At 47.9% G+C, this 19,989-nt stretch overlaps 1 protein-coding gene across 1 annotated transcript in view; it reads left to right on the top strand.

Annotated features, from left to right (window-relative positions):
- DVL3 (dishevelled segment polarity protein 3) overlaps positions 1-19,989 on the top strand; it is a 506,262-nt gene that overhangs the window by 333,319 nt on the left and 152,954 nt on the right. Inside the window, exon 4 of the mRNA XM_085635609.1 lies at positions 3,543-3,649. Coding sequence (XP_085491735.1) covers positions 3,543-3,649 — 107 coding nt within the window. The remainder of the gene's footprint in view (positions 1-3,542; positions 3,650-19,989) is intronic.

Here is a 19,989-nt window from a genome sequence, read left to right as displayed (position 1 = left end):
CTCTGGCAGAAGGTGCTTTTAAAACGAAACCGCCCTAAATCCGGCACTGAACGCACATGTTACGTTTAGAAGTTGAGGAACTCCCTGTTGTATGGACCTTCATTTTGTAAACCTCAAACAATAGTAACTATGCTTTAGACAGATATTTGAGAATATTTCTCATAACATTTGTAAAGATTTTGAAATTGCAAGATTAAAGTAGAAATGACCATACCTATTTCAACAAAAACAAGGATTTTTAAGAAATATGTTAGTGATACCTATTATTCTTTTATGAAGACTAATCCTTAAATAGTGTTATGATGGTCCTTGTGTGTTACGTTCCTTTTTTTTTTTTTTTTTTAATAAACATTTTTTATTGACTTGTGATCATCACAGTAAAAACATGTAAAACATACACCCCGGCGAGGCCCTCTGTCCATATGTGGACCATCGTATTAAGGAATTAACCGCCTAGTCCATAGTAGTCCAAAATTTTGCCCCATATCCGGGAGTGCCTTCACAGGCAGCCTCTAATGGGGGTATATGGGATCCTCCAATTGCGCACACCAGTCCATTCCCCTACGCCACTCAAGGAGAGTGGGCAGTGAGTCTGATCTCCATCTCCGAGCAGTGTCTCGTTTGGTCACCACCATTGCCAGCCCAAACAGCGAACAATCCCCAAGGTTATGCCCAATCCCTTCAAGAACACTCAAGAGTGCCCGTGTGGGTGTGAGAGTGATGGGAGTCTCCAATATTCGGGTCAAAGTGTCAATATGTTGCCAGTAGGATGCGATTTAGGGGGGGGGGGGGGCATTGCCACACAACATGGTAAAAGTCGGTGCTCGGGCATGGGCATCTAAAGCATTCTGGACTCTGGGTCCTGCCAGCGCACCAAAGTCGACGCAGAGTAAGGTAAGTGGTGTGGAGGTAGTTAAGTTGTATGCCTAAGCCTCCAGGATATTGCTATTTCCCAGGGGGCCAGTGTGCCAGAGTCCAGTCTGTGCCGTCGAGTCTCCCAACCCATCTGTCCCATTTCTGTCTTGGGCACTGGAAACCTTTGGGGCGTGTATTACCAGAGTGCAGTAGATTTGGGACACCCCTCCTTTCACCAGATTTCCCATCAATAACTTAGCTTCAAGGGAGGCTATGCTCAGAAAGGGTGGGAATCTGAGCTCTATGATTGAAGGGCATGTCGCAGAGGAAGATATCTGTGAAATGGTGTTACTAAGAGGGAGAAGCAAGTCTGAAGGTTCTAGAAGGAGCCAGCCACCATGCAGGCGTCTGCAAGGGTCGTACTGCCGATCCGGTTCCGCTTGGTGAAACCCTTTAATTGGGCAGTGTGTGCAAGGTGGCGGCCCTGCCATAACATGATCTGGCGCGTCAAAGTTTTTCCCAAGCCCATGCCCCAAAACGCCTCCCGTCAGCCGCGGAGGACCAACCTGGTAACAACAGGGAGGTTGTTCGGGATTGGGATGTCATATAGGATCTCCATCAAGATCTGTTTCGGTGGAGAGGAGCTCTGCGCAATTTGTTTTCCGAAGGTGCCAGTTATTGACGCGCTATAATGGCTGGAAGCTCCCGCCATTTTGGTTTTAAAAAGACTGTTGCCTTAGAACTTTGTTACTATTGAGCATGACAATTGATCCTTCGATCAGGCTGCCCCTTCTGGAGGATCTTCTATCGCAGCAGCAGGGGAGGGTTCTTCACCCTCACCGGTCCACTCTCTGCCTTCCTGCGTGAAGATGGAGTGGCGACAATTGACAGCTTTCGATCTTCCTCCCGAAGTCTGTAATGTCATTTTAGCAGCTAGGCGTCTCTCCACCAAGATGGTATACGCCTGCTGTTGGAAAATATTTGTGGCATGGTGTGCAGAAAAACACATGCATCCCCTTTTCAGTGTGACATTTGTTGACCTTTCTAGGTGACAGGTCTCATTACATGTTTATTGTGCCTCACTCCTACCGTGTGCTATGAGCTGTACTTTGAGGTGTACAAATGCACTACAGTAATGCTGCCTAGTAATTCTAATTTAGAAAAAATGTGACGTATTTCTGTGATCATATGGAGTAATGAAAGGCAAAGTTTTAACCCCTAGGTTACTATTTTCAGTTTATATTACTTGCCATTCAGTTTTTATTATGTTCCTTTTACCTCTGCAGAGCTGTTTTTGGCTTTTATCACCTTAATAAAACCTCTAGCATTATAACAAGTAGAGTGTTTCAGGGGAAGATGGTGGCTTGGTGTACACCCTTAATTATCAAGGGCCCCTCTCCCTGGTGTACGAGACTAAGCATATTTTTAATTGAATATTGCTTATGATTACTAACTAACCAAGCACTCTTTGCTAAAGTGTGAAGCTGTGAATATATCTAATTTCCTCTTGGGTTAACCTACCTTAGTTTAGAGCATTTACACGTTTGGTTTGGCTTCCTATAACTTCTCAGCCTATATTGTTTTCTTTTTGCTTAGCGTAAATCTCATCCTCTGTGCCTCGATTGTCCCCTCCTAGAAAGGCCCTGTGTAAGTACCATTCCGTCTCCAGGTCTCCTCCACCTAGAACAAGTCTTGGTGTACTATACACTTTGCCACACTATGTCCTGCAGTTAATTATAAAATCTTAAGACACTCCTCTTAAAAGTTGCTCCCAGTGAGTAAATGCCCTAAAATAATGAGGTAACTCTATTTAGGTATGGTGAGTTTACATTGGTCTGTCCATTATCCTAAATCGGAACGCCGCCCACATCGGCCCGCAGAAGCGTTGGTAGTAAATCGGTGTTCACATATCCGCACTAGTCTCTAAGTGGTCAATACCTACCACCTGGCACTGACCACTCCAAGGGTCCCAAGCATTGCACAGGTGTTTGCACTCAATTCTGAAACATTTGAAGTCTGGGAGTGTATTGGTGATCAGGAATACGTAAATGAGAATTGATCTATTGATATCACCCCCCCGCCGCCAAGTTAACCAGTTATCCCATTCACTAAAAAGGACGATGCTCAATATTGTAGGTTTACGGTGTGCACATGAGGAGTGAGATGCCACCAGCCATAAACAGTTAGAAACATAGGTAACAATTTTGGAATTCCCAAGGAGGTAATGTGATATTCAATATTGGTTATTAAATAAAATGTGTATGATTGCCTTAAGAGTGGCTTTTGATTCTACCAAGCGACAAAGCTGACTGTTGTCAGTCACAAGCAGTTTTTACTTTGCTTTTGGGAAAATGATTGGAGCAGAAGCAGGTCTTTTTTTTTTTTTCTTTTTTTTTTTAGATGCACTTAGTTCAATACACAAAACCCAAAACTTCCATTCTGTTGTCTCAGTGGTAGTGGCGAAATGTTGTAAGTAAACATTAGGGGGTCTTTGAGTAGAACTTATCTGCTGCTGGTAGAAACGGTGACCAGCATGTGGGTCGGCTTTAGTGGCAGCCGTCTGTGGTGCCATTTTGTATAAGGCAACTTCCACTCCAGTTTATCACATGTGAGCACAGTTGCTACGCCTTAGTTGTCCATTTGTGCAAAGTTCTGACTTGTTTTTCTCTTTGCCCCTCTTTCTGCAGCCCAAACACTGGGGGGAGTCAGGAGAATCTGGCAAACGAGACAGAAACCGACTCTGTGATCTCCGCCCAGAGGGAGCGGCCGCGCAGAAAGGAAGCCTCCGAGCACAGTAAGTGATCCAAGCAGCCTTGCATGGAGTGGTGCCAATACTGGGGTCTGAGTCCAGTTGATATCTGCTGCTCATATAGGGAACGGCTGTGAGTACTCGTGTCTGGGGAGCCTAAAATATGCTACTTTTACATGGAGGAGCTGGGAATACTGGGGCTTGAGGCGCATTCGTATATAATTTCTCTTACTGGACGAGGCTGTGGATATGGAGTCTCAGGCTCCTGTAATGTCTTCTACTTATATACAGGTTCAGACTGTGTATACTATCATCTGGGGCTCATGTAATATCTGCTTCTAATATTCAAAGTCAGGCTGTGAATACTGGTTCTGAGGCTCCTGTTTTGTCTGCTCATATAGACAAACAGAATGGGAATACTGAAATCTGTATCTCTGCTGCTATTACAGGGGCAGGCTATAGATACTTAGCCTGTGACTCCTTTACTATAGGCTGCTGTTACAGGGACATGTAGGGAATACTGGGTCTGAGGCTCCTGTAATGCCTGCTTCTCATAGAGACGGGCTGTGAATACTGGTTCTAAGGTCCCTCTAATATATCTGCTTCTCATAGACGGAGACGGGCTGTGAATACTGGTTCTAAGGTCCCTCTAATATTTGCTTCTGATAGACAGAGAGAGGCTGTAAATACTGGTTCGAAGGTCCCTCTAATATTTGCTGCTCATGGACAGAGACGGGCTGTGAATACTGGTTCTGAGGTCCCTCTATAGCTGCTGCTCATAGACAGAGACGGGCTGTAAATACTGGTTCTGAGGTCCCTCTAATATTTGCTTCTGATAGACAGAGAGAGGCTGTAAATACTGGTTCTAAGGTCCCTCTAATATTTGCTTCTCATGGACAGAGACGGGCTGTGAATACTGGTTCTGAGGTCCCTCTAATATTTGCTTCTCATAGACCGAGAGAGACTGTGAATACTGGGTCTGAGGCTTCTGTAATGTCTGCTTCTCATAGACATAGACAGGCTGTGAATACTGGTTCTAAGGTCCCTCTAATATTTGCTTCTCATAGACCGAGAGAGGTTGTGAAGACTGGTTCTGGGGTCCCTCTATAGCTGCTGCTCATAGACAGAGACGGGCTGTAAATACTGTTTCTGAGGTCCCTCTAATATTTGCTTCTGATAGACAGAGAGAGGCTGTAAATACTGGTTCTAAGGTCCCTCTAATATTTGCTTCTCATGGACAGAGACGGGCTGTGAATACTGGTTCTGAGGTCCCTCTAATATTTGCTTCTCATAGACAGAGAGAGGCTGTGAATACTGGTTCTGAGGTCCCTCTAATATCTGCTTTTCATAGACAGAGACGGGCTGTGAATACTAGTTCTGAAGTCCCTCTAATATCTGCTTCTCATAGACCGAGACGGGCTGTAAATACTGGTTCTAAGGTCCCTCTAATATTTGCTTCTCATGGACAGAGACGGGCTGTGAATACTGGTTCTGAGGTCCCTCTAATATCTGCTTTTCATAGACCGAAACGGGCTGTGAATACTGGTTCTGAGGTCCCTCTAATATATCTGCTTCTCATAGACCGAGACGGGCTGTGAATACTGGTTCTGAGGTCCCTCTAATATCTGCTTTTCATAGACAGAGACGGGCTGTGAATACTAGTTCTGAAGTCCCTCTAATATCTGCTTCTCATAGACCGAGACGGGCTGTGAATACTGGTTCTGAGGTCCCTCGAATATATCTGCTTCTCATAGACAGAGGCGGGCTGTAAATACTGGTTCTGTAGTAGGGATCTCTGTGTATAGTCATAATCTATGAATAGTCCCGCCCATGTGCGGGGACCCCGGAGCAATCAAAATATCTCTTAAGCTGTCCTGCATTTGCAAACCTGCAAAGACACTTAAGAGACAGACAAAATAATACAGCCTAATAACAATATGGCTGCACTGGCCAGCACTTCATCTGAAGTGAACACAAAAGCCAAAATAAAGTTTAAATGTCATTTTTATTCACATCTGACATGTTCCTTTGTTGCATCACACTCCCTTCACCAAAATCCCTTTAAACAATAGAGAGTACGGGGTGGACAGACAAGCCCTATAGGCTGTCATTATGTGTCTGCTAGAAGGATACCGTGCCTTTAAGGAACTCTCCAGAGACCACCGGTATCCCAGGATGCACAGCCAAAGCAATTTACTTTCAGTTCTTTTTTCCGGCTGCTGCTAACAGGACTCGGGAGCATTGAGCTCTACCCTTTTGGGTGGATGTTTTGGACTAAAATTGGTTTTTTGAAGATAAAAGTTTGTCCATTCGACGTCTAGAGCCTTTCTCTGCTGCATCCTGTAGTTTGGTGCAGTTTGACCCACTCTTAACATGGCTTTATTTGATAAATGCCCTGAGTGTGGGAGGAAAATGGCCAAGACGGACCCACATGATGTCTGTATTCTCTGCTTATCATCTTCACATGTCCCTGCTACATGTGACATCTGCAAGACCTTCTCCAAGAGGACCCTGAGGGACAGAGAGAAGATTCGCCTTCAGGGACAGGAGAAGCAGAGAACAGGTGGGACTTCTGGGCATGGAGGATCTCCTTCCCCATCCTCTGCCCATGCTTCAGCCACTGGAGGGACCTCCGGGCAGAAAAAGGAGCAGAAACGACGCCTACCGGCCGGAAGATCCCGTTCGACGTCGAGGACGACGACGGCGAGAGGTACAGCACCGGTGTGTTCGCCGTCGATCCAGGGCTCTGGATCTCGGCGTCCTCGACGTTCGACGTCGAGAGAGGGGCCGGCGAGACCTAGGACTAGGTCGCCGTCGAAGGCTTCACAGTCGACGTCGACACACCATCGACGTCGTACTGCGCCCCGCAGACAGCGCCGCTCGCCGTCGAGGCGAGCCCGCTAGTCTCCTTCGCCGTCGACTCATAGATCGACGTCGACGACATCGACGCGGAGACACCGGCAAAGGACGTCGAGACGAAGGAGATCGCCGTCGAGGCGAAGGAGATCGCCGTCGAGGCGACATCGCTCACCATCGACGTCGAGAGGCTCGCCGTCGAGACGAAGGCGCTCGACGTCGAGGAAAGACAGGGGATGCCGTTCGACGTCGAGGGGACGCCGTTTGCGTTCAACGGTGAGGAGAAGCCGTACGAGGTCGACGCACAGTTCGACGTCGAGGACGAGATCACCTGGTAACACTTCTTCAGTGATTACGATATCCAGTCGTGGATCTAGGAGAGGAGGTCGCTCTCCCTCGTTCACTTCGGCCTCTTCACGGGGTAGACCCGCAAAGAAGAGAAGGGTGGACGGAAGTCCGGACAGGGCTAGTCCGGGTTCTCCTGCAAGGAGTGATGGACGGAGAGAGTCTCCAATGGACCCCCTGCCACTGCCTCTAGCGGCCGCAACCTCAGCCTCAGCCGCGGCCTCAGAAGCCTCCTACTCCTCCTCCTCCTCCTCCTCCTCCTCCTCCTCCTCCTCCTCCTGACCCCCGGCTCCCAGTGGCGCCTCCTAAGCAACCTACGCCACCTCCGCTACCACCGCCTCCGGTGCCTCAGCTCCCGCCTTCTCCTCGGCTACCAGTGGCTCCTAAGAGACTGAGATCACGCTCTAGATCTCGTCGGAGGTCACGGAGCAGACACAGATCGTCCACTCACACAAGGCATGGACGACGGAGGTATAGATCTCGATCCAGAGGCACGAGGTATTCGGACTCTTCTGGCACTGGACGGCTTTCCCCCACGTTATCGGAAACACCGCCTACTAGAATCTCGCCAGTGGATGATATTGCCACTTTCCAAGATGTACTGATGAGAGGGGCGGCAAAATTGGGAATCTCAGTGACAGTACCAGTTCCCCCTACCTCTGTGATATTCGAGACATTACACAAGGCGCATCTATCACGCCCCCTCCTCCCTTTGGTTCCAGGTCTGGAGGAACCAGCCATGGAGGTCTTCTTGACACCGGCCGTGGTGAAGTCTGCTCCCTCAAGGTTGCAGAAGAAGTACAGGGCCCCTGATTCGGACCCGGCGTTCCTCAAGGTGGACCCTCCCCCGGACTCTGTCATTGTGGTTGCGGCTAGGAAACAACATGCCACGTCGCCCTCTTCCACAGCTCCTCCGGATAAGAAGAGTCGCATGATAGACTCTTTGGGGAGGAGGATGTGCTCTACGTCGGCCACTACTATGAAGGCTGCTAGCGCCTCCGCTCTGCTGGGTCGCTATGACCGATCATTATGGGACTCCCTGCAACAGTTTGCTGACTCCCTGCCTAGGGATAAACGGGAAGACTTCCAGGAGGTGTTGAATGAGGGCATGATGGTCTCCAACCAGATCATCAGTGCAGCGGGGGATGTATCATTGCTGGCGGCCCATGGGTACTGTCATGGAGTACACATGAGGAGACATTCCTGGCTGAGACTTACCTCTCTAAAGCCTGAAGCACAGCAAAAGATTGCTAACTTACCTTTCTCTGGCACGACGTTGTTCGGGTCTCATGCGGATGACGAAATGGCCCGCATGAAGGCCGAAGCAGAAACCCTGAAGGCCGTGGGGTTGGAAAAACCCAAGGAACAGAAGAGATCATTCCGTTCCTATGGCAGGCGTTATTCTAAACAACGTGGCCAAGGGCGTCAGTCTGGTCAACAACAACACCAGCAACAACAGCAGTTCCCGAGGCAGTCCTTTCAAAAGCGCCAGAGGGGCAGAGGACAGCATCAATCCTCGTCAGGGAACAAAGGCCCGGCCGGGTCGAAGCCCTGAAAGGTCACTTCCCCCTCATCTGTTACCCGCTCCGGTGGGGGGAAGTATTCAATACTACCTGGCAGAGTGGAGAACAATAACTCAGGACAAGTGGGTGCTGAATATTGTTTGCAATGGGTACAGTCTTCGTTTCACCAGCCCGCCTCCACAGGTCCCACCAGTGCGCTCTCCCTACATGGTGCGAGAGCTCCAGTGGGAGGCGGACATTCTGTTAAAGAAGAAGGCGATAGAGACTGTTCCTTTGAGGCAAAAAGGAAAAGGTCTTTACTCAAGGTTCTTTCTCGTCAGAAAAAAGGACAAGAATGAGTTCAGGCCTATTCTAGATCTGCGTCAAGCAAACAAGTGGATCCGCAGAGAAAAGTTCCGTATGTTGTCCCTGCATCAGATTTACCCTCAGTTGCATCGAGGAGACTGGCTGTGCGCCATAGATCTGCAGGACGCTTACTTTCATGTGCCGATCGCACAAAAGCATCGCAAGTTCCTGAGGTTTCTGGTAGGCAACAACCATTACCAGTATACAGTACTCCCGTTTGGTCTGAAGTCTGCACCAAGGACGTTCTCCAAGTGCATGGCAGTGGTGGCAGCACACTTGCGGAAGAACAAAGTGTTTGTGTATCCCTACCTGGACGATTGGCTGATCAAAGCTTCCACGTACCAGGAAGCCCAGTGTCATTTCAACAGGACAGCTGCCTTGCTTCATCGCCTGGGACTGCACATCAACATGACGAAGTCAGTGCCGATCCCTGTGCAGTGTCTCCAGTACTTGGAGGCCTCAGTCAATACTTTGAACGCAAGCGTGTGTCCTTCGGAGGAGAGACGCTTATCTATCCGTTGGAAGGCCCTGCACCTCCTCTCAGCCCACTCTCCTGCAGTGAGGACGGTGTCCTCTTTACTGGGGTCGATGGCTTCATGCATCTTTCTCACCCCCAATGCACGTCTGCATATGAGGCCTCTGCAGGAATGTCTGGAGGATCAATGGGACCAGAGGCGGGGGCGTTGGGAGGACAAGATTCATCTGTCCCAACACGCTCTACAGTCTCTGAAATGGTGGTGCTCCTCAGAGAATGTCTGCAAGGGGACTCCCTGTCACAAGGATATTCCGGTCCAGACCATAGTGACCGATGCGTCTCTCCAGGGCTGGGGAGCGCATTCGGGCCCTCTTCAGATTCAGGGGATATGGTCACAGACTGAGATGACTTACCACATCAACTTTTTGGAACTCAGAGCAGTACACTTGGCCCTGAAGGCGTTCCATCCCTCCTTCAAGGCGAACTCCCTGCTAGTTCAGACGGACAATACTACTACCATGTATTACCTCAACAAGCGGGAGGCACAGGCGATCTGGAATTGGCTGGTGGCCAGGAACCTAACGATCACGGCAACCCATCTGCCGGGAGTGCAGAATGCCCAAGCCGATGCGCTCAGCAGGCTCGTTCAAGAAAATCACGAGTGGGTGCTAAACGACGACGTGCTAAGAGACGTCTCCGCAGAGTGGGGCACTCCGGATATCGATCTGTTCGCTACGGCAGAAAACAGCAAATGCTGCGACTTCGCGTCCAGGTACTACCAACCAGGGATGCTGGGGAATGCACTATGGATCAGCTGGTCGAACAGCTTTCTCTACGCCTTTCCACCCATTCCCCTGATTCCGGCGGTGCTGATCAAGCTGTCGCAATCCAGAGCCAGGATGATCCTGATTGCTCAGGAGTGGCCGAGGCAATGGTGGTTCACCGTCCTTCTTCACCGGTCTGTTCTACCACACCGGCGCCTGCCGTGTCGGCCGGACCTTCTCACGAAATTCGGAGGACAGATGGTTCACCCCAATCTCTTGTCCTTGAGTTTGGCAGCATGGCTCCTGAGCTAGTACAGTATGGACACTTGAACCTACCTCAGGACTGTATGGAGATCTTGAAAGAGGCGAAGAGACCGTCTACGAGGACTTCTTACGCCTATAAGTGGAAGAGATTCTGCTTATGGTGCACGGCAAAGGACATTGACCCTACATCCTGTAAAGAAGATGTTATTTTGCCTTATCTGCTGCAGTTAGCTCAATCTGGGCTTAACTTTCAGTCTATTAAAGTTCATCTCGCAGCTTTGACTGCGTATAGAAAGGGCCCTTCCCAAACCTCATTTTTTCAAATCCCTGTGATTAAAGTTTTTTGGGAGGGTTTGTGTAAGGTGTTAGACGACCTTTTCCACCATGGGAATTGAACGTGGTGTTGTCCAGATTAATGAGGGAGCCTTTTGAGCCTATTCATAAGGGTTCTCTGCAGCATTTGTCCTGGAAGGCTGCCTTCCTTGTGGCCATTACATCAGCCAGGAGAGTAAGTGAGATTCAGGCTCTGTGTTGTCAAGAGCCGTATACTGTATTCCATGCTTCTAAAGTGGTGATGCGTACTCATTCTAAGTTTTTACCTAAAGTGATATCTGATTTCCATGTAAATCAAATGATAACTTTGCCTACATTTTTTCAGCATCCCTCCTCTCCGGCGGAGAGGTCTCTGCATTCGCTAGATGTGCGTAGAGTGTTGAAATTCTATCTAGATAAGACAAAAGACATCCGCAGGTCGGATCAACTGTTTGTAAATTATGGTTCGGTAAGAACTGGTCTAGCTACCTCGAAACAGTCCATCTCTATATGGATTGTGTCCTGTATTCAGCTTTGTTATCAGAAGGCTAATAAGACGTTAGGGGGTAAGCCTACAGCGCATTCGACTAGGGGCAAAGCAGCGACTACAGCTTTGCTTAGGAATGTTCCAATTGCTGACATTTGTAAGGCTGCCACCTGGAAGTCGGTCCATACGTTTACAAAGCATTACTGCCTGGACTCTGATGCTAGGGCAGATGCGCAGGTTGGACAGGCTTCGCTGAGGAATTTGTTTGCACAGTAATTTGTTGGTGTTCGGTTTTTACTCCACCGCTGTTTATTGGTTGGGATGGGCTTGCCATTCTATTCATAGATTATGACTATACACAGATATCCCCTACTACAGAAGGAGTAGTTTCTTACCTGTAACTCCAGTTCTGTAGTAGGGGTATCCCGCTAATATCTGCTTCTCATAGACAGAGACGGGCTGTGAATACTGGTTCTGAGGTCCCTCTAATATCTGCTTCTCATAGACAGAGACGGGCTGTGAATACTGGTTCTGAGGTCCCGCAAATATCTGCTTCTCATAGACAGAGAGAGGCTGTGAATACTGGTTCGGAGGTCCCTCTAATATCTGCTTCTCATAGACAGAGACGGGCTGTGAATACTGGTTCTAAGGTCCCTCTAATATATCTGCTTCTCATAGACAGACGGGCTGTGAATACTGGTTCTACGGTCCCTCTAATATATCTGCTTCTCATAGAAAGAGACGGGCTGTGAATAGTGATTCTGAGGTCCCACTAATATTTGCTACTCATAGACAGAGAAGGGCTGTGAATACTGGTTCTGAGGTCCCTCTAATATATCTGCTTCTCATAGACCGAGACAGGCTGTAAATACTGGTTCTGAGGTCCTGCTAATGTCTGCTTCTCATAGACAGAGAGAGGCTGTGAAGACTGGTTCTGAGGCTCCTGTAATGTCTGCTTCTCATAGACAGAGATGGGCTGTGAATACTGGTTCTGAGGTCCCTCTAATACATCTGCTTCTCATAGAAAGAGACGGGCTGTGAATAGTGATTCTGAAGTCCCTCTAATATTTGCTACTCATTGACAGAGATGGGCTGTGAAGACTGGTTCTGAGGCTCCTGTACTATTTGCTACTCCTACAAAAATTCCTTTTTTCCACCTTCCCCATTTTCTGACTTACTTTTCTCCCTTTTGACCTACCCTTCAATTGTCTAATCTCATTTTCCACAGGCTCTCAGTTTGTGAATACCATTTTCTCGTACTCCACTTTCTCTTTCATCACTGTCCCCAGTCTCCCTTTACCTCCCCCTACAAGTTTGGTTTCATTCACCCTATCCCGTGTATCTGAAATCCCTTTCCACCCTCCACACACATACCTGATTCCTCTTTTCCCCCATTCTACAAGCTCCTGTTTGCAGTCATATCGGAGTCTCCATCATTGGAAGTTGGTCTGTGGCTGTCTCTCCTCTGTATCGTTATATGGTAGGTGGAGGGAGCGATATCCAGAATAACATGAAATTCTGAACTAGAAATTAGCCATGGTCTATTGTCTTGTCAGCCTGCCTCTGTACGGGCTTCCTCACCCAGTTTCGCGTTGATACATCGTGTACCGTTCCTGAACATTTTGCTGTATTCAACACCCATGTTTTATTGCTTACTTATGCTATTGTATATTTACCTTTGGGCTTTACGTTATACTGGTCCTCGTTCACCAGCTCTGAGGTGATGGTCTGTATCTGTCCCGACCATGTTGTTGTTTGGCCTCACTTGTCTCCTTCTCATTCGTTCATGACTCATTCGTAAAGCGCTCTGATACCCTCTTGGGTCATGTTCGTGCTATATAAAACTTTAAATAAATACTGAGAGGCAATGCACTACCTCAACTCAGGTGTGCAGCCAACTTTACTAGATTGAACGGCAACTTATACAGAAGGTCCTGCTGCTGCTGTGCATATGATAGGCATATTCAGAAGGAGTAGGGTTAAATGTACTTACTAACTGTGTATGTTTAAGCATAGCATTAATACGCTCATAGGATAAAAAGTGCCTCTTAGCAAGGGGGGCTGGAGTGCTTCCAAAGCATTTAATGCGAATATACTACAAATGTGAGTAAACCTAATAAACAGGTGTGCTTCCCTCGAAAGTAACAAAGCTATCTTCAAAACAAGGAAGCAACAATTGCATAACACACTCTAAAGGCAATTAGTTGTATGTAGTGCCCACATGGTGTAGAAATGTATTTCGCATACAATAAGTATCTGTCACAGAGGGTGCAGCACTCACCCTCTACTCGGAGTATGTACTGCATCTTGATCTCCTTGAACCACTTCAGATTTCTCATCACCGCACTCAATAATAGTACAAGATCTTCCAGCCCCTGATTATGAAGTGGGGGTTGTAAAGAGTGAGCCACCTTAAACTGAACTCTGATAAAACAGAGATGGTCATTTCCAACAACAGACTAAACCATTGGACTCCTACACACTGGCCTAAAACACGAATGCTCCACCAACCCCCAAGAGTGCTGTCAAAAGTCTTGGCATCCAAATAGATGCTAACCTTTCTATGCAATCCCAGATCAGCATGGTTACATCATCCTGCTTTCATCAACTGAGAAATTTCAGAAAAATCTGAAGCTTTTTCACCGGGGAGGCAAGTATGTTAATCATGATGGCCATGACTCTGTCCAGAATTGACTATGCCGATGCCATATACTTAGGTCTCCCTATCAACCAAACTTATAATCTTCAGCTGATACAAATCAAGCTGCCAGAATCATCTTTCAACAACCCAGGCAGTGTCATATGAAGCCTCTGATGAAGGCGCTCCACTGGCTTCCTGTAGTACACGGTCCATGTTTAAGACGGGCGGTGATATCTTTAAGGCAATCAACTACAAAGGTCCCAAATTCCTCTCTACAAAGATCCACCCATACCTTCCAAAACGGAATCTCAGATTGGCACAAATGAACTTGTTGATAGTCCCCAGATTTAAGCGCAAAAGAATGGGCGGTTCATGCTTCTCTAAGTTTGTTCCCCAACTTTGGAACTCCATGCCGATCAAGATTAGACAAGCTGGTTATACGCGTTTCAGAAAAAAATTTAAAACCTGGCTCTTCACTCAAGCCTATTGCTAGACATAACTCCTGTGGTGGTTCTTTACTTAGCGCCAAGAGACCTATTGGTGTATGTGCGCTTTATTAATGTCCCATAACATTTACTGCACTCATTAAATAATGAAAACCCAGAGTGCTGTATCTGTCCGCTGTGTACATACCTTACAGTTTGCATTTTCCTTTTGAAATGAGGATGTACTGGCCAGAACTGTTTTCTTAAGGGATTCCGTGTGTATTTAAATGTTCTCCCAGTAAATTTTGGCAGGTGCGAACTGCTGAAATTTGACGAAGGGAAAATTGCAGGGTTAGTAGTTTGTGCATTTCTCGGAATTCCCATCTCTGTGCAAATTCTTTTTTTGTTTTTTTTGCACAGGGATTGGAATTTACCCCTATCAGGATCAATGTGTTACTACAATTATGTATCACCACTGTTTATTTATTTATTCGTTCATTTGCGGTGTTGTGTAGTGCGGACCACACCCACCAGGGCAACTGAGCTTTTTACAAGTTATTTTAAAACAGTGCTTAATTTGTGCCGGTGCTTCTCGCCGATTTCGTAACACTGGCACTTTGACAGTCTACTGCATGGTAGCACTGGTGTATTATTTTAGAGGTGAGCCTATCAGCAGAGTACTTACCAATTTAATATGCATTTAAAACAAATAAAACCTGAATTTCTAGGCAATTTTTACAGCTTTGGATGACGTGGAATAGTCCAAGCTGTCACATTTGGATAAGTGTGATGGTTAGTGGATAGCATTAGTAGTGGCATTTGGCAGTGCTTGAAGGGTGACGCAAGCTTTATTGTAAAAAATGTTTAGAGTTTTATATAGCGCGAACCAGACCCGAGACATCGGGTATCAGAGCGCTTTACATAGCACCAGTTTCGTTACAGAAGGACACAAGCAGCAGTGGTCTTCTGAGAAATACCTTTGGCCCGCTTTTAAAAAATATATAAGTAAGCACTAATCTAAAGTCTGTAATTAGGAAATATCAAATAATTCAACAGTGGTACCTGTTGTAACATGAGGTTGGATAACATCCATCAGAAGAATTGCAATCATGTACACATCCAAAACAGGGATAAAGAGAGTCCGAAATCTATGTAGAAATAATCTATACGAAGTAGCTCCTTGCATAAAATCGAAAATGTACTATCGGTAGTTCAATTAGTGGTTGGTCACTCAATGTCCGAGCTAAGCACCTGGTCCATAATTCCCACTTGGGTTTTGTTGTGTGAACAGTAGTGCTTTGAGTTCTCTGTACTGATGGAGAGGGGCATTGAGGTCCAGACTCTACTGCTGCTCTCTGAAAAGAATTGTCTTGAGGTCTTTTGAGTTTTGTTAAAGCTGGTGTTTCTAGGAGTGGTGAGTCTGAGCTGCGGAGTGATGGTCATCACTGAAGCGGTCAGATTATCAGCTAGGAGCTTAGGAGATCCTTTGTGCATGCATCTTGGAATGTGCCCGCCAGCTTAAAAAGACTTTGTGCTTTTATGGAAACTGGGTTCTGGGTGCGCAGCACTTGGGGTTCGCTCTTCTGGTTCTTGTAAGTGTTAAGTTTAAAGCTGCAGACAGAGTGAGATGGAGAGAGGGAGCCTGATATTCTTACTATCGATATCCCTGTCCACGATTATTCTGCCTTCACGATATTTTTTTTTTTAATATAATTCTGTTTATTGAACTTAAAACAGTGGTCATGCTGTACAGATATGTGTTTCGTACATTTCCATAGTAGCGGTTCTTTATAGGCATCGGTATATTACTTTCGTCATGGATTTTACGTTTACAGTACATGCAGTGAGGTTTACACCATACAGTGGTCATCAGGGGATGGGATAGATGGGGGTGCACACAGTCCTCCCCGATAAACATTCCATTTAGTCCAAATTGCTATCCATTTCTTAGGACACCCCCGCGCTACATAGACTGTTTTCTCTCTCACCATACACCAATCCATGTCCTCTTTCCATTTCTTCAATGTCGGTGGCGCAGCGGCTCTCCATGACTGCACTATATTGCGCTTAGCGATCATCTGCCCAAGAGTGGCCCATATCCTCCCTTTCACATTTAAGTCTGTGGGCTCCCAAATGTTCAACAGGCATCTCATGGCTTCGGGCAGCAAAGGCACCCCCCAAACCGTGCTCATACATTTCAGGATTTTCTGCCAGTAGTCTTGAATTAGTGGGCATTCCCAGAGAACATGTAGGAACGCACCCTCCATCCCACATCTCCTTCTACACAGCCCATCAACGCTTTTGCCCATGAGCAGTAGTTGCTTCCCTGAGAGGTAAACCCTGTGTAGAATCTTCAGTTGTACCAGTTTTAGTTTTGCCGATATGGCCACTTCTTTTGGTGAGGAAAGTGCTTCCTGCCATTCTTCATCATCAATTTCCAGACCATCTCTTACCCATTTCTCTCTAAGTGCAGTAAGGGGATCAGGGGTGTGGTGAATGAGCTTTTTATATGTGAGGGATATGCATTTTTCTGGTAAATGCCCGTCAAGCAATCTGTCCTCGAGTGGGGATGCCTCAGGTAGCTCCGTACCAGTTGGGATGTTGGCCTGTAAAGAGTGCTTAATCTGCGCGTATCGAAAATGCTCTGATTCAGCCATATCGTATGTCTGTTGTAGTGCAGTGAACGTTTCCACTCCATTCCGCCCCCAAAGGTCCCTTATATGCGAAATACCTATGAGGTCCCATTTGCCAAACCATTTAGTTCGCCCCAAAGTTCCCAGCCGTTCTGTATCCCATAGGGGGGTGGCCATCGTGAGCTTATTGGCCCATCCCAGAGCTCTATTGGCCACGTGCCATACCTGTACCGCGTGTTTCGTGGGGCCTGTGAGCGTGAACCTGGCTGGTCTAGAGTAAAGTGCTCTTGTGAAGTCGCCACCAGGCAGTAACCACCTATCCATTCCGTATGCTGGGTCATCCCCACTGCCGTATTGGCATTGATTAATTGCAGCCAGCTGCGCTGCCCAATAGTATTTCCTGATGTCTGGTAGGGCAATACCCCCATCGTACCATCCGAGCGTAAGCCTACCGAGTGCTATGCGCGGTCTCCCATCCCACAGTAGCTCTCGCTGCAAGGACTCGACCTCCTTAAAGAACGCATGAGGCACCAAGTCAGGGTAATTCTGGAGGGCATAAAAGAATCTAGGCAATGCCATCATTTTAAACAACGCTGCTCTCCCGAGCAGGGACAGAGGCAACTTCCTCCAGACATCCACATCCCTTCGAAGCCTCTGCAAGGGAGGAGCCAGGTTTCGCTCGTATCTAGTCCTGGCATCGGTGGTTATAAATATGCCAAGATATCTAAATCCGTCTACCGCTACCTGTATCGTGCAGTCTCTAGGAAGGGAGGGAGCGCTTCCGTGGAGCACATAGAGCGTCGACTTGCTTCAGTTAATTCGGAAACCTGAGTTTCGTCTGAAACTGGCAAAAATATCTAGCACCACTCTCAATGAACGCGAAGGGGATGAAAGATAGAGGAGGATATCGTCAGCGTACAGCGAAATTCTATCCTCCCAACCCTCGGTCCAGCAGAGTCCACGGATAGAGACATCACTTCGTATCCATGCTGCGAGCGGTTCAAGGGAGAGGGCGAACAATAGCGGCGACAGAGGACATCCCTGCCTGGTGCCTCTGCCCAGTGCGAACACTTCCGACATTTTATTATTGACCGTCACTTGTGCTAACGGTTCAGCATATAGAAGGCGTACCCACCCTAAAAATTTGGGGCCGAAGCCCATCTTTTTAAGCACCGCAAAGAGGTAGGCCCATTCAAGGGTGTCAAATGCCATGGTGGCGTCCAGCGAGACCACTATTGCATCCTCCTGGATTCCGGGGCAGCGCCCCAGCACTCCATGAAGGCGCCGCAGATTGAGGGCCGTATTTCGATGGGGTATGAATCCCGATTGGTCAGAGTGTACTAGCTTAGTTATGATAAGCCGGAGTCTGTTTGCTAACAGTTTGGCCAGTATCTTAGGTTCTGCATTGAGGAGGGATATTGGTCTGTAGGATGTACCTTCATCTCTCGGCTTCCCTGGTTTGGGAATGGTGACCAGTGTTGCTATGCGCTGATCCCTGGGCAGTTTACCTCTATCCTTACTGTCATAGTACATGGCCTTCAAATGAGGCACTATCTTATCTGGCTTGAGCTTGTACAGCTCAATTGGGAGGCCGTTGGGCCCTAGCGCTTTGCCCACCTTAAGATCCCCTATTGCCCTAGCTAGTTCATCTGTCGTGAGATCCTCCTCCATCTTTTCACGGTCTTGATCAGTGAGGGTGTGCAGCTTAATGTCTGCCAAAAAATCTGAGGAGTCGCTCTCTGTGAACTCAGAGTCTCTCCGGTACACCCTCTCAAAGTGTATAGCGAATTCTCTAGCTATGTCGTGGGGTTCAGTGAGGACGACACCCGAAGTGCTTTTTAGCTCCGGCACCACTCTTTGCGCCCTCTCTTTTTTATCTAACCAGGCTATCAGCTTGCCCGCCTTGTCACCTTGGTCATAAATCCGTCCATCCCTGTCACGCGCTAGGGTTTTTGCAGCGTCTGTAGCAATTGCTTTATATTCCGCCGCTCTTATTTGCAATTGATGGGAGATGTCGTCGTCAGGGTCATGCCCAGCTCGCTCCTCCATCCGAGCGATGTCGCGTTCGACATCGGTCAACTGCTTTTCATTATCTTTACGTCTGCCTGCCACTGCTGAGATGGCCTGTCCCCTGTGCACCGTCTTAAATGCCTCCCACAAAGTAGTAGGGGAATCCACCGTGCCCTCGTTGTCGAGGAAGTATTGTTCAATTACCTTCACCATTGCGTCTCTGGTCTCTTGACCTTTCAGATACCAGGGATTTATCAGTGCTATACCTCCAACTCTTTTGTCCCCAATGGTCAGGTGGACCCATATTGGCGAGTGATCAGAGATACCTCTCGGTAAGTGCCTAATGTCTGCTGTGGTCATGTCTGTCTGTACGGGAGATAGGATGTAGTTGATTCTAGAGAGGGTACGGTGGGCTCCCGACAAGAACGTGTACTCTCTGCAAGTTGGATGTCGCTTCCTCCAGAGGTCGACAAGGCCAAAGACTTCCAGGAAATTAGGGAGCCACTGCTGCCCCGGTCCTATCTCTCGTGGCGGATGCCTATCCAGCGCCCCTGATACAACGGCGTTAAAATCACCCCCAATCACGATGTGTCCCTCAGGTAATCCGAGTAGAAAGGCGCCGAGGTCTTTATAGGATTGGGTTTGTAAACCAGGGGGAATGTATGCCGCCACTAGTGTGAGTGGGCGTCCCTCCCACCGCCCCGCGACCGCCGCGAAGCGCCCCAGCGGATCTGCCCACGTTCGCTGAGCATCGAAGGGGAAGGTGTGTCGCAAAAGGATCCCCACTCCCCTGGACACCGTCGTGAACCCTGCATGTGTCACCATTTTGTAGCCCCACCTGTTGAGTGCTTTACATGTATTGCCGATTAAGTGTGTTTCTTGTAGTAATGCAGCGTCCGGGGTGTGCCTTTTGAGGTGTTGCAGCACAATACTTCTTTTAATTTTGTCACCCAACCCATTAACGTTCCAGCTTATAAGTTTAAGGCTTTTATCCCACTGCATGTCTGATGGGAAAACCGCTCTTCAGGGACCATTCATGTACGATGCCGACCGACCCTGTTACGAACACTCTGAGGTTGCATGACCAACAATAACTCCCCCCTCCTCCCGCCCGCCCCCACAACCAACAGCCCACAAATTATAAACCACAATTGTACCAACTCCGATGTTCCACCCCCCCTCCCTGCTACCCTGCTACGTAGGTTCAAAACTACCCACATCCCCAACCAGCAGAGTGCCTATCGCCCCACTGAATGAACAACTATGTCCTGGGGAAGTGGGCAGTAGCCGACCCCGGCCGCCCGA

The sequence above is a fragment of the Triturus cristatus genome, chromosome 11, assembly GCF_964204655.1.
Source record: "Triturus cristatus chromosome 11, aTriCri1.1, whole genome shotgun sequence".
Classification (NCBI taxonomy): domain Eukaryota; kingdom Metazoa; phylum Chordata; class Amphibia; order Caudata; family Salamandridae; genus Triturus; species Triturus cristatus.
Note: the sequence above shows the minus strand (reverse complement) of the source record. Positions and strands in the feature narration are given on the sequence as shown.